Here is a 15,485-nt window from a genome sequence, read left to right on the forward strand (position 1 = left end):
TCTCTCTCTCTCTCTCTCTCTCTCTCTCTCTCTCTCTCTCTCTCTCTGGAAAAAGAAGAAATGAGAAAACGCAAAAAATGCTTTGACCCATAGCTCAGACAGCCTCTCAACTGTCATCAGAGAAGCTTCTTCTTGCAGTATATGACAATTTAAACAGAGACCCTTAATTAGTCACTGTGCAGAGAAAGAGAGGTGGTGGAGTACTCAGCGCTGCATGGCCTGTCTATGTCAACCTTCCTATTCCCGAGACTCAGGGATCATTGTGGAAGAGAAGGAGAGTGATCATTAGAGATCAAGGTGGTGGGTAACATCAAGGAAACAATGTTTTCCAGACAGCAAGGAAGTTTCAGGAAGAAACTGAGAGCAGTCATGATGGCCTGTGCAAGATTATGCAAGTTCAGACTAGACAAAATTCCCAGCAGAAAGGGTGGGAGGTAGACACACCTCTAGCTGAGGAGCCATTGGTGTTTGACAGCTGCCAAGAGAGGGCAAGTCAGTGTGCCTCATAGTGGTTGACTACACTCCAGAGCATCCTTCATACCTAAGTGGATGGACAATACACATTAGACTCTATAGGCTTAAAGAAGAGGAGCAAGAGGAGGGGGAAAGTCAAGGTTGGGGGTGGTGGATAAGAAGGTGAGGATACAAAAGGTAATGCCAAGGGTAGATTTTGAATACGCTGGATGGGATGAATGTGATCAAAATTCACTGTGTGGGATTCTGAAAGAATTCAACATTATCGAAATGTTCTAGAATTAACATTAGAAACAATACATCTGGAATACAATTGAAAAGGACTTTTAGATAGCACTCTTGTAAGTTTTATCTGTAAAATTAGGCAAAGCTGATTGTTCAAGTGGTATCATCAAATATCTGTGGATATGATAATGCAACAAATCACAAAACATATTCCTTCTGACAACTCAATGGTCACCTTGGATGCAGATGAGTTTGATACTCATTCAACACCACAAAGCCATTCTCAGGTTCATGTTGGTGGTGAGGCCTGGCTTTTTCTAGTCCACGTGACATGTACAGGATAATCCTGGGTCATTCACTAGAAAACACTTTATAAAAAACAAAATTGGTAGTAGATAATCTTACCAGCTAGCAATATAAATGGGTATTCTAAGCAGGATCTGAAATAGATATCTTCATAAGAGTGTTCTCACCTATATACTAAAAATAGCAAAAAATTTTAGACATGATTGTAGTATTGAATGACATAAACCGTCAACCTTACACTGCCTCAAATAGGTGTCTACAAAACGCATTTGCTAGTTCAAACAAGAATGTCTAAACATTTCCCATCAATCTAAGTCATTATTTTAAGTTTCTTTTAAACAAAACTTCATATTTGTATTTATACAATAGATTGCAGAGCCCATTCTGCCTTAAACAATCCATATATGTATGTATGTATATGTGTGTGTATATACATATACATCATATACATACATGTATATAATTTAACATCTAGAGAAGGAAAAGAAGTTCAGCAACTTTGTTTCTCATCATTTTCCATTTACAGCTTCTTACCAAATATTTCTTTCCCTTCACATAGACCTTCCCTCCCTGCCTCCATCTACCGCTCCACCACAGACCTTGCTTCCCTTCCTCCCTTAGTCTTTCATCCTTTCCTCCACAGGCCCATCTTTATCATGCTCTTCATTTCTCTCTTCCCTCTTCTTTCTTCTTCCTTCCACTTCCTTCCTATCTGTCCCTCTCTCTTCTATTACATTTTGTTCTCTTTCCCCCTCATCCTCTCATTTTCTCTACCACCTGCCCATCTCCCTCTCTATAACCTCACTCTCTCCTTATCTCTTAATTTTGTTCTCACTCCGTGTGTGCACACACACATGCATTCATGTGTTAACTCATACCTTCTGGTCATTTTGAATGCATCACTCTCTCAGATGTAAAGTGCACACACACCATTATGAGACCTCTAAATCTCATCCCGTTTCAGCTCCAACACTAAGCCCCAAAGCTCATGAAAATAACATATAAACCTGTACACGACAGGACTTGAGATTTAATTCTCGTTGTCATTGTTTCTGTCTCCCCTAAAGATACTAGTGTGCCATCTTGAATTTCCTCCCAGTCTTTCATCTATCTGTAGGTTTTGTCCTTTGCAAAATCTTCTCTGGACACTGTCTCCTCAGGACACTCTTTATCTTCTTGCCTCCTTCATCAAGCAAAGGCTGATGTGGTATTTTCTCTCATGCAATCTTTCATGGGCCCTGTCTCTTGCTTATACTTTAAGGTCACTCTAATTTCACTCTGATGGCACAAATCACGCCCTATTTCAAGCCTGTCCTTTGAAAATGTCTGATCTCAGAATGAGACCGTGTTTGGAAAACATCTTTCGAAATATGCACGTCTTGACTCATTTCTACATAAATAATCAGAATCTCTGAGAAAACAAAATTTTGTTCTTCAGTATTTGATACAGCACTTACAGGAAACTCATCCTGATTTTAGTTTTTACAAATAAGACCAATATAAAGATATATAGAGAGGGGATCTGAGAAACAATCAGTGGCTAAGTTCAAAAGGTATACATTAAAATTATAGATTCTCTTCACCCAGACCAAAGGAACTTCCCTTCTCCTGCAGCCACTCTAAAGTTGGAGGGGCATGCTCTCTTGTCTCCATATGCAAATCTCACCTCATCTTCTACAGACCATGGTCCTTACTGCTTCCTTACTCAGCTTACGTGATGACCACAGTCATCTATCTGTTCCTGAACGTCTTCCAAAATGCAGGCCTGATTAATACCTGCTCTTCTTTTCCGTCTCTCTTTGTGTTTGTGTGTATCTGCATGTGCATACCTGCACAGGCATATGAAGGCTGGAAAAGAGCTGGAGTCTTGGGTCCCTATGTGATCCTTGACTTAGTGCTGGACGTTTTACCTCTCCTGGAGCAGCAAATTACTCTTAACTACTGAACCATCTCTCCAAATCAAGTCTGCCTTTGGTGTCTAACTTGCTTTGTGTTTCTTCGGCACTGGGTTAAATGCTGTCTTACTGACAGACTACTGGAGGTATTATCATGGATGCTGCTTTCATCCTTGCCATATTTCCTTCCTTTAACTCCAATGTGGCCCAAACATTCCAGTTCCTATCACTTTGCAGGTCTTTGTCTCACAGCTTTCTCTACCTACTGAAGACTGTTTGCCTGAAGTTTAGAATTGTTATGAAATAAGGGAATCAATATTCCCTCCACCATGACTAGTGGAAATTTATAAATATATACTCCTACAGGCTTTCTGTTTTAGTGAGATAATTGAGGAGTGGGTTTTACTCTTGCCCTGCTGTGTTTTGTTTTGTTTTGTTTTAACTGGAACTAACTATCTTGGGCTTGGTCTTCCTTTCTGACTTGTCCCAATATATTGTATTGGGACTCTCAAAGAAAACATGCTGGAATTCTAACCCACAGTACCAAATCGAATATTCCTTGAAAGCACAGTCTTTGTAGGCTAATCAAGTTAAACTGAGATTGCTAGAGTGGATTTTTAATCCATCGTGACTTTTAAACGGGGGATAAATTTAGCCACAGCGGCAACACGTACAGAATGAAGATGGTGTGAATATGCATAGGAAGAGGGTTTGGTGATGGCAGAGGGTTTGAGAGCTACATCTCCAAGGCAAGGGGAAGGTGGGGCTAACAGAAGCAATAAAACTGATGTGGAACGCCCCACCCACACCTCCCCCGTAGAATCTTCACTGGAGCATGTTGCTGCAGCTGCCTTCATGTCTGACTTCCAAGCTGTAGCACTGTCAAACGATTTACTGTTGCTTTAAGAAAGGAAATCTTTGCTATACCTTAAGGTTAGCCACTTTCCCATTTTTTTTCAAATGTATCCTTATTATCTTTCTCACAGTTTCTATACTTGAACTACTTTAATCCTCCTCCTCCTTTCCCCATCTCCTCCTCCTCCTCCTCTTCCTCCTTTTTTTCCTCCTCCTCCTCCTCCTCCCCCTGCAATCCTTCTGTTCCAATGGTACTGGGATTACACTAACAGCACCATTTACCATTCCTGAATGTACTTTTATTTCATATCCCCATGTGACTAAAAAATATTTTTCCAATAGAGTCTGAAAAGAAATATTAAAAAAAATATTTAAAGGAAATATTGAGCATCCTGTGTATTGAGCAACACATTCTGTGTTTTAAATCTAATTTTATTCTTTTATGTGTATGTTTGCCTCCATAAATGTCTGTGTATTGCATGTATGCTTGGTGCTCAAAGAAGCCAGAAGAGGCCGTCATATCCCTTGAGACTGGCGTCACAGAGCGTCGTAAGTGGCCATGTGAGGTCTTAGATTCATTCCTGGCTCACCTGGAAGAGCAGCCAGTCCTCTTAACTGAGGAGGCATCTCTCTCCAGCCTTGTTTACCGTTTTAAATACTTCTGATGACTAGCCAAGCAGTCTCTGCGGTTTTGGGAAGGATGGGATAATAGCTCAAGGAAAGCTAAGACAATGAATCAAAAAATAAAAAGGTAAAGGCTCTGAGGCACAATGGAGTTGGTTGCATGTAAACAGGTAAAGGAAAAACCAATCCAGACCAAACATAGGCGCAAACATTGGTCCATGGAAAAGGTCAATTCGCTGTGGTACTGAAGGCTCAGAACTGCTTCCTTGCTCCTTTTAATTTTAAAATAAAATAAAGAATATCATTAAGATATGGAAACAACAAATGAGACAAAAGTGTATTTTTAAAAGGTTTAAGAGCAGAACTTTAAATACCACTCACGGTAAGCAGCCACTCTGCTGTAGGAATATGTTGGGAGATTTAAAGCGCCAACATCAGCCAGTTGCTCCTACCCCCAGTAAAGCTGAGGCACCAGTCAACAGCCACAGCTTCTGCTGACATAGCTCTACTGAATAACTATATTTATGCACATTTTAATGACTATATTTATAAGAACGCAATTGTTTTTGCCTTTTAAAACAATTAAAGATTCCCTCCAGGGGGACAATGGAGATGTTATTGTGTTGCAAGTCTCTTCTAGAATTACTGGTAATACATTTAAAATATTAAAGGAGAAAAAAATGTTGTTTGACTTGAAGTTGATGAATGTATGCGCTAAGCCCCTTTGGCGATTTTTTTTTTCATTCTGCAGTTTGCTACTCTGTCTGAAATGCTCAAAACCATTTGCAGGAAGATGAGAGGAGCATCCAGGAGCAACGGGGCATCTTTGTATCTCCTGACACTGATTTAGATACATCCAGACCCAACTTTGAAGAGAAGAATGAGAAGAGGTTCAGACACAGAGCTGGCTGTACAGAGCAGCTGGAATAGTGATACTCTTCCTGAGTGGTATCACTAACTTCTTCTCATATCCCTGTGGATATAAGAAGTTCCCAGCCCATACTTTAAAATTTATCTCACAGTTTTCGGCATGAAACCCAGATCATCAGACATGCTAAGCCACTGTTCTACCATGGCTCTGTACCCACCATAAGATCATACATTAAATGTAATATTACTAAGTATAAATATACCTTTGGTTTGAACAATGAGCAATGGTAAAAACTGTGGAACTAAAATTTTCTTGTAATATTCTTAAAGACTCCTGCGCCCCACAATTTCCAGTTAAGCCTCATATTTAACCCTTTTAGTATTTCATTACGGTTTGGAAGCAACAACTGTTCTTTCCACTTGCACATGATACCGTTAAAATGTTGATAAAAATAAACCACATATATCCCAGAGTCCACTGTGAGGTGGCTTTCACTTTGTTTTTACTTTTCTTTTTATATATTTTTAAGCAGTGAGAATTCTTAAGAACCAAAATAAAACTACACAATGTTATTGTGAAGGGGAAAAAAGATTAAATTGGAAAGTCATTAGATTATATAAAATATTATAGGGTTCTGAATATAGCCTCCCAAGATCTAGATTTTTAAATACATCCATTATGTGCTTAACTAAAAGAAAAGAACATATATAAACACCAACATCTGTAAATCCCAGGAGATGTTAGCTACATCATGCACTATAGAACAAAGAGGAAAAATTTATCATTCACTGAATAATTACTTACTGGATAACAGGTTTAAGGAATTGTGCCAAGAATACTTGGGGTTCAAAGTAAACCAGATTCAGATATCCTGTAGGGAGTATAATCTTGGCTCACATACCATTTCAATATAACATAATACATATTTGGAGGTTTGAAAATTGAAGTTATCATTTCAAAAGAGGGAAGAAATCATGACAAACTTCGCTGTTCGGAGAAGACATAATTGACAAACACATCAAATTAAAACGGGGGGAACAGTATTCACAGATGCACATAGCAGGGATTCGGGGGAGGGAAGAGCATCCTAAAGTAAAGATCTGTAAAAGCACACATAGTATCTACTAACAAGCAGGCCCATTTGCCCTAAATAGTGGCCCCCAGTGGGATGGAACAGAAAGCAAAGTGAAAAACAGGTAGCAACCAGAACAAGCAGGCCTTGAAGACCAGGTCAGAGCCACTGAGGCACTATGGGAGGCTTAGGGGTTGTAGATAAGACACCCATCCTCACTTGCAGCCACAGGTTTAAACAAGGCATAGAGTGGAAGCTGTACTGAATAGCATCTAGACCACAGACTGCAAATGCAAGGCCAGGAAACTGTGTACGAAGGAGTCTTGCTGGAGGCCAAAAGAGCAAGCAACCACACTCTAGTAGGTCAAAGAAAGCTAAGACCTTGAATTGTAAGCATGAGTTTATCCAACATCATCTTATTGACTGCCTCAGTGATCGGGCTGCCTATTTTCAACAGGACCATCATTAATAATACTGGGTGAATCTGGGGATTTATTAATAAAGCTTTGAACTGTGCAGTGACATTACTATGTGTTTATCATGTTTCCCCCCCTGCTAAATCAATGTTAGCTTTTAATACATTTTGTTCAACAATTCTGAACCAATACGATTCAGAAGTGTTTTAAATACACAGTAGAAACATGCCACACTTGGTTAAAATTATGAAATACATATATTCTGTATAAGATAAACTAATGAAACCATATCACTTCATGTGACATGAATATATATATACCACACACCTGTCCCCAACAGTATCCAGTGTGGGTAAGAAGCCTGTTGGAAATGAGGCTTCCTTTCATCAACACGGTTACCAAATTTAAATAGGCAATAAAATTAATAGCTCAAGTGTAATCCTTTAAACACTTGGGAGGCTGTTTTCCTCCTCTAGGCAGTTTTAATAATCTAAATATCTCAGTTCATATGACAGAGATAGTGGGCAAGCAGTGATGCTTTAATAAGTATTTGCTGGCCAAAGTGTGATGTTTCAATGTATTCTATGAAGCAAAACAACATGCTGATAGCTCTGTGTTTGTCATAACTGTAGGTGTGCAAGACTAGAGTAGCTTTGGGAAGACAAGACACACGGGACTCCTCTGAATGGGCCCACTGTTCTGTGGGCAATCATCCAAGAGGTCTTTTGGGAGCAAACAGAACTTAAAAAAAAAAAGCAGACCAAAGCAGGAAGGAGAGGAAATACCAGTTTCTTTCTGGGCCTCCCTCTTCGCTGCTTGGCTTTCTGGGAACACAGACACATCTGAAAATGTTCCTGCAAGGCAAGGGAGAAGAAGACAGACTCAGTCAGCTGGAGGTAAGCAGTTGTCAGGCTTATCCAAGCAGGACTTTAAGATGGCTCAGCTCTGTACAGCAAGGAAGGTAAGTAAGACACTTGTCACATCTGAGTTTCCCATCTGTGCTCTCTGAGTCCCTATTTTATTCTGACGATTAAGAAGACAATGATGTAATCTGAAAAGACTGTTGTAACAGCCTGGTTTTGCTGAGTCTTTCTTAGGCTAGTCTGGGAGTTCCAAAAGTGAGAAGCGGAGAAATTTTCAAAGAAAAAGGAATGGAGGGAAAGACCAGGAGCCACACTGTGAAGTCTGTCTGTGTAAAATCTGTAAGATCACAGCTTATTGTCGCTTAATTTTTCTGTTTGTTTATTGAGACAGGTACTCAGTCTGAAGCCCAGGGTGGGCTGGAACTCACTATGCTTCCCAAACTGGCCTCAAACTTACAAGGATTATCCTGCCTCAGCCTCTTGAATACTAGAATTATAGATGTGAGTTACTATGAGCAGTCTAGCATTTAACAAAAAGAAAGAGAAAGAAAGAAAGCTAGGAAGAGACAGAGAGAGGCGAGAGGGAGTAAAGGAGAGAGAAAGAGAGAGAGAGAGAGAGAGAGAGAGAGAGAGAGAGAGAGAGAGAGAGAGAGAATGAATGAATATATCAGGGTGCTTTCCTATGAACTTAATATTCAGTATCACAGGAACCCAGCAAGTGTCTTATTAGTCTATAAGGTCATGAGAAAAGTGTTTGGAAGAAATGCTACATTGTTTTCTGCGGTATAGTGCAAATAGAGACGATTCTTCACAGGTAAAGATACAAGTGTCGCCTTCTACAGTGGAAACAGCCACTACTGTGTTCTTTGCCAGCAAAGAAAAGCTACATCTATCTAGGAAAACCTTGTTCCTAATTTGCAAGAAACAATCTCTATTGGTTTTTGGTGTTTGCTGTTGCTGGCTTTCTTTTTTTCCCCCAAAATATAAAAAATGAAAAAAAAAATATATACCTGATTGCCTAATAAACTGTGTAATCTTGGAGCCTTTAACTTTTACTAGAAAAGATTATCTCCAAAGCAGTTACATACCAAAGAATCTGAGTTTACTGCACCTAAACACTGGTAACGATTTCCTGGCTGTAAGATAGCGAGTGCAAATGTCTCCTTTGCATGGGCAGCCTCATCTATTTGGTTAATTTATGGTATTTTTGGAGATTCAGCAATAAGTAAATTCACACTAAATGAAATCTGCTTGTTTTGATGACCACACTCACAATGTGTCTGAAAATGTCATCTTAAATGGAACGTTATAAAAATGCTCGGTTTACTTTGTAACATTTTGTTTGAAACCTTCATAATGCAGATTTTAAAAATGTATTTCTTTGTTTTGCTGTCATAAACCTGAGAGCAATGTTAGATATACAGATTATATATAGCTCAACCCAAGAATAATTTGAGAATGTATTCATAAAAATTAAAGTATCTACTAAACTTAGGATACTTTGATTTCTCTGTGCTCTTAAGATATTTATTTACTTTCCTTTTTCCACTTTAGACAGGATCTCTATGTAGCTCTGGATGTCCTGGAACTTGCTATGGGGAACACACTGGCCTCAGACTCACAGAGATCCTCCTGCCTCTGTCTCATGAATGTTGGGATTAAAGGCAACGGTCACCATGTCTGGGCTGTCTCTAAGCTTCTTAATTTTCTTGCTTTTGCTATGAATCACTTATAATCCAATCCATATAATTTTTCAAGGATAAATATACTAAGTAGATACTAAAATTCAGAATTTAACTAGGCATTCTTTCCTTGACATGATTACCACATTTGTGATCAGAGCACAAATGTGAGACTTCATAATGCTGCCAGTGGAATAGAGTCCATAGATGAAACAGTTATTAATTTCTCGAAATCATAATTGCAAAGTGGAATGGAGAAAGACCACTTAGCATCAACCCTACCAAAGAATTGCAGGTAACAAAGAAATGCTAAGAGTGGAGAGAAGTGGTCTAACACAGAGGAGGGCCTACCAACTTGTTATCTAATACCAAAAGGTCAGCCCTGAAACAATGTATATACAAATAACACTGTAGAGACTGAGCAGGTTATATTTGAGAATATGTGTGTTTGTGTGTGTGTGTGCATGTGTGTGTGTATATATATGTATGTATACATATATTATAAATAAATATACACATAGAAACATGTATTGTATATATTAAATGTGTATATGTATGTATTGCATATATGTATGCGTTACAGTGTTAAATGTATATGATTATATACATATAACATTGTATATGTAAATACAAACACACACACACACGCACACAGAGTTAATTTCGAAAGTTCATGAATTTGAAAAACCTAAGAATGGGTATATGAAAAGGTTGAGGGCAAAAAAGAAAAAGGGAATTGATATAAATATAATCTAAAAATCAATAACAAATTTAATAAATTGAAAGGAAAAAGTCATTTTACTTTCAGTTTGAAAGAGAAAAGCCAAAGAAGCTCAACTATACATAATAACGTATACGGTGGACTTTTTGTTTTACTTTCAAAAATCTCTCCTGACAATTGTGAAAAGCACAAACTGTAACTTTGGACAAGATAAGTTTCCATCCCTGAGCTATTTTGACTGAATTGCTGAAAAGGATTCTTTCTTGTGAGAAACTTGTGGTGAGAATTTAATATATAAGGAAGACCCAGGCATGTGCCTTCCAAGTAGCTGATTCTTACTAAAACAAGCCAGTATATTTACTGGGGGTGGGGGAGGCAAGAGAAGTTCCTTAACAGTGACATGAATTTCAGTCTCAAGATCTCTGTGAAGTTTTCAGTTCTCACACCCGAGTCTTAAGATGAGAGGGCTGAATTTAGTACCCGTTGACACAATTCATTATACATTATTTCTTGACTATATTTACAGAATGTGAAAAATGGATTATTCATCACATATACACACAAACGCACTGACACAGACTCACACACTCTGACACACACATTGGTACATACAACACTGTTCAATTTAACATTTGACAACAACTTTTCCTAGGTCTTATCTCCTGATTCAAGAGAGGAAGGGGAAGGAGTGAAGGGAATGGAAGATGAAAACTACCAAAATTCTCCTGTGTGTTTGAAATCAAAGAATTATAATGAAAAAAATACCAAAAGAAACTATATTGCTTTTAAAACCTGATACATTTTGATTCAAAAATATTTTTTGTTGATGGATTACAATTTATCATAAAATAAATACTAAGTAAATAACAAACGGAACGAAGCACTTAGGAAAGAGCTGGGGAGAGATCTCAGCAGGTAAAAGCACTTGCCGCATAAACATGACTGACTTGGATCCCTGGATCTGATGCAGAAAGATAGATGATGTGGTTCTCCCTGCAATCCTTACACTCCTGTGGTGAAGTAGGCTGTGCAGTGAGAAGCAGCTCCAGAAGGAAGCTCACGGTTAAACTGGCTGAACTACCATACAATATGGCAACAAAACAGTAAGATGGAGAACAAGAACTAGTTACTGAATTCACAATGCACCTACACACCTTTACTTACACACACACACACACAAACACACACACGTATACACACACACACAGACACATACACATGCATACACACACAGACACATACACATGCATACACACACAGACACATACACATGCATACACACACAGACACATACACATGCATACACACACAGACACATACACATGCATACACACACAGACACATACACACACACAGACACATACACACACATGGATACATACACACACATACACATGCATACACACACAGACACGTAAACACATACACATACATACACACACAGACACATACGCACAGAGAGACACGCACATACACACACACACACCAAAATAAATAAGTAAATGAAAACATAAATTCAAAAAAAGGCAATGCTTTCTCATATCTCCATGTGTCCCTTTCTCATACAACATTAGACATTAAAGTAAAAACAAAAATTTCTAAAACTCATTTATTCTTCACAATGAATGAAATGTGGTCAACAGGAAGTCATTGACTGCATAAGACCTGCAATGCTTAATTTTAATTGTCACTAGGGCTCAATTGTCTGGGAAGAGTCTCAATGAGGGGTTGACTCGATCAGATATGTCTTCAGATGTTCATCTGGATTACACTGATTGGTGTGGGAAGTCTCAGCCTAGCATGAGTGACGCCATTTCATGGGAAGGATGGGCTCTGGACCTAACCAAAATGGCTTGCTAAGTGTTGACAAGCATGTGCCTCTTGCTTTCTCCTGACTGAAGATGTAATATAACCAGTTCCCTCAGCCTCCTCCTGCTGTTTCTTCCCTGAAGGGATGGACAGTCACTTGGAACTGTGATCTAAAATAAACCCTTTCTCCCCTAAAACATTTCCAGGCGGAGTTTTGTCACAGCAACTGGAAGGAAATGACTACCTGTCCTTATGAGCAAAGCCAAGCCATCTTGAGGGACTCCGAGAGCAGTGTGAATCAATGGCAAAGGCTTGATAGCTCACTGTAATCCTCACTCCTGTCTTGCTTATCTTGTTACAAAAGAATTCAAGTTTCTGCCTATGAAAATCTGTATAACTGGGTTTTGGGGTCATTCATTAAAAGTAATAATCCTTCACTAAAATCAAGGGCCCATTGATCCTGATTTTTTTTTCTCCATTATCCTCCCCACTATATATGTACTTCTTCCCCCTTCTTTATGTCCTCCCTCCCGCCCTCCCTCCCACCCACCCTCTCTCCCTCTCTCCCTCCTTCCCTCCAGGAGTGAAGCCTGCAGATAAAGGCTGCTGGGAGGAGCTCATGGGTGAAACACTTCCTGGAAGAGACTGTGGGTGAATGAATGTCCTTTCAGTGGTAGAGTTGCCTGTAAGTAATGTTTCACACGAAATTTATACTTACTGTTTCACAAAACCAGACATGACTGGAATTTGTTCTTCTGTCACTGGTGCTAATCTGATGTAATAATCCAAAACCCTCTGCAATATTCTTTTTTTCATTGGGGAGGGGTTTTGTTTTGGTTTGTGTTTTTGAGACAGGGTCTCTTTATTTAGCCTTGGCCCTGACTGAATTTCACTATGTAGAACAACGTGGCCTCTAACGTGGGACAATTCTATTGTCTCTGCCTGCCTGAGTGCCAAGGTTACAGATGTTTTCAACGATGTACACATATGCACACACAAACACACGCACAATATCTCTTTCCCACCCTTTAGAAAGCAGTAAAGAATGCTTGATTCATTTGATAACATAATTGGTTATATTTTAGATAATTTGAAGGATAAAATTTCAGAAAGCTTTCAGCACATAGGTGGCAGGTCTAAGGGTTTATTAATGATGTGAATACACCTGGAAATGTTAACTACAAGGCAACTGAGCATTAATCCTAAGTTCTTTAGACAGGCTTTGGAAATCATAGGTAACAAGTTGGCCTTTAGAACATGCTGTGGCCTATGGTTCTTCTATGACCATTATTTTTATATCTCTTAATGGCCCTCTACAAGTTAGAACAACTTTCACTTGCTTTTTCTATTGCCAACATTAGTATCTCAAGGAGGTCCATCATCATTTTTGTTGTATAATTAAGATAACTCAATGTAATTTTAGCAATGTGAAGTTCAAAGAATATACATTTATCTCACTGACAAAGAGCTTTGCATTCTGGGAGATTTACCATGGCTTGTGAAAGAACACAAAATTTATTAATTTGTTTATACCTTTCTTATACGTACTTTAATATGTCTTCATCATTTTTTAAAACCCTGCTAACCATGTAATATACCACACTGAATGAGCAGCCCAGTGGGCTCTAACTTATGAAATATTTTACAAACTTAACCAATCTTTGGTTAATTAGTTCTCAAGAGCAGGGTTGATGAAAATGATTATATGTTTCAATAAACTTTTTATTTAGATAAATTATAAACATGGCCTCTTGCCATCCCAGGGGTAAGTGCCTGTTTCTATTTTATAGCAGATAGCAAGCTTTAATGAGATGCATAGTCCTGTAAGCTTCAGTTCCATTCTGTATAAGCATTTTTCTCAGGCTTATTTTCAAAAATCCATGATCTTAATATCTTCAGATCCTGCTTCCACCAACAACAGCTAGGCATCTCATTTTACTTGCCTTAAGAACCACAAATCACTATAAGGCATCTTAAAGTGCATAAGAGACAGGACTGACTGACCCCAAATTATTGCTGACTGGTGAATAAAGATGCCAACAGCCAAGAGCTGGGCAGAAGAGACAGCTGGGGTTTAGGTTTTCTGAGATTGGGGTCAGGGAAGGAAAGAGAAGAAGGTGCAGGAGGAGGAAGGAGCAGTGGCCATGGGTTAAGAATCAAGACAAGAGCATATGGTCCTGAGGACAGGCCAATTGGAGCTAAGAGCAGCCCAGATAAAACATAGTAAGTAGTAAGTAATAACTTGGGGTTATTGATAGGAAAGTAGATTCTAACACCATGGGAGGTAGGCAGTTGCCCAGATTTTGTGTTGTTTAAGGTTTATTGTAATATATATATATATATATATATATATATATATATATATATAATGTAATATATATTATATGTATAACTTATATAATATATAAAGCATATAATATAATATATAATAATATGTAATATATATTATGTATATTATATATATTACACAATATATAATACATATTATATATATTACATTATATATATGCAGGTCTGAGAGGATAGCCTTTGTCTCTAGCCTGCCTAGAATTAAATTTAGGCTCTGCCACTTATTACTGATTGACCTTGGACAAGTGTCTTAACTTTTCTTGGCCTCTTTCAAAGGAGTTATACCAGTATCTCCAAACCCACAATACATTTCAGCATTGCTGGAAAAGTGAGGTGCTATTCTTCATTCTTTTCTCCATGTTGAACACATCACAAGGATATTGAAAAAAAACAAAAACAAAAAAACCAAAGACCTAAAATATCCAAGGCCAAAGCAGGCAATGTTCTCCTATTACTAAATACAAAAGATGAGTTCTGTCCTTTGTCAGATGAGGTAATGGAGAAGGAGGAAGGTCCCAGGAGGAAGAGACTTCCAGAGGAAGTAGGGATGTCCAGGAGATATTTCTCACATTCACTTCCCATAAGATGAGTGGGCCTGATAACACTATCCACCTAGGGACAGAGGAACATCTCAGTAGACTGAATATTAGTAGACGGCTATACTCTTAGCATTAGGGAAGATAAGGGCAAGAAAATTCAAGGCCACTACATCAGTAAACCTCAGACAAAAAGGATATTTTAATTCCATTGTCACTGGAGAAATGGGAAGTTGAAAAGAGTGCTAGTGACTTATTCCAGTGTTTAGGTAGAAGACAGATGTTTCATAGCAGATCTCATTGAAGATGTCATGTTCCTGAGAGCTAGAACCTTCTAAACACTTGCTACCAAAGTCCCAGGAGGAGACACTGGCTTTACCCCAGAGTAAGCTGAAGGTTGCTCAGTATGGATAAGAGAACCAAAGAAAACTCCCCCAACACAGTCAAGACATACCTTGGATACCACAGGAGACTCTTTTCTCTCTGCTACCTTAGGGCCTAGCACCAGAGTGACAAAGTAATATGGAAGGAGCCAAGAGTGTGCAAGTAGACAGTGTACTGGTCATAGGCCCATACACTAGATAGTAGGTCTGGAGCACAAGTGTCCGACACTAGGGAGGCAGATCAGTATCAAACAGGTAAGGAAAATAGCTGTGGCCAAATTTTATTCAAGTATTGGAGGGTAGAAGATACAGGTCTAACATTAGTGTTCTACCTACCTACCTACCTACCTACCTTTCTTCTTTCTTTCTTTCTTTCTTTCTTTCTTTCTTTCTTTCTTTCTTTC

At 38.6% G+C, this 15,485-nt stretch overlaps 1 protein-coding gene across 7 annotated transcripts in view; it reads right to left on the minus strand.

Moving 5' to 3' along the window:
- Window positions 1–15,485, minus strand: part of Rims1 (regulating synaptic membrane exocytosis 1) — a 481,904-nt gene that overhangs the window by 299,409 nt on the left and 167,010 nt on the right. For all 7 annotated transcript variants that reach the window (XM_028767193.1, XM_028767198.1, XM_028767197.1 and 4 more), the window contains exon 3: window positions 7,524–7,592. In XM_028767193.1, the coding sequence (XP_028623026.1) occupies window positions 7,524–7,592 (69 nt within the window). The remainder of the gene's footprint in view (window positions 1–7,523; window positions 7,593–15,485) is intronic.

The sequence above is a fragment of the Grammomys surdaster genome, unplaced genomic scaffold (genome assembly GCF_004785775.1).
Source record: "Grammomys surdaster isolate TR1022 unplaced genomic scaffold, NIH_TR_1.0 171, whole genome shotgun sequence".
NCBI lineage: Eukaryota > Metazoa > Chordata > Mammalia > Rodentia > Muridae > Grammomys > Grammomys surdaster.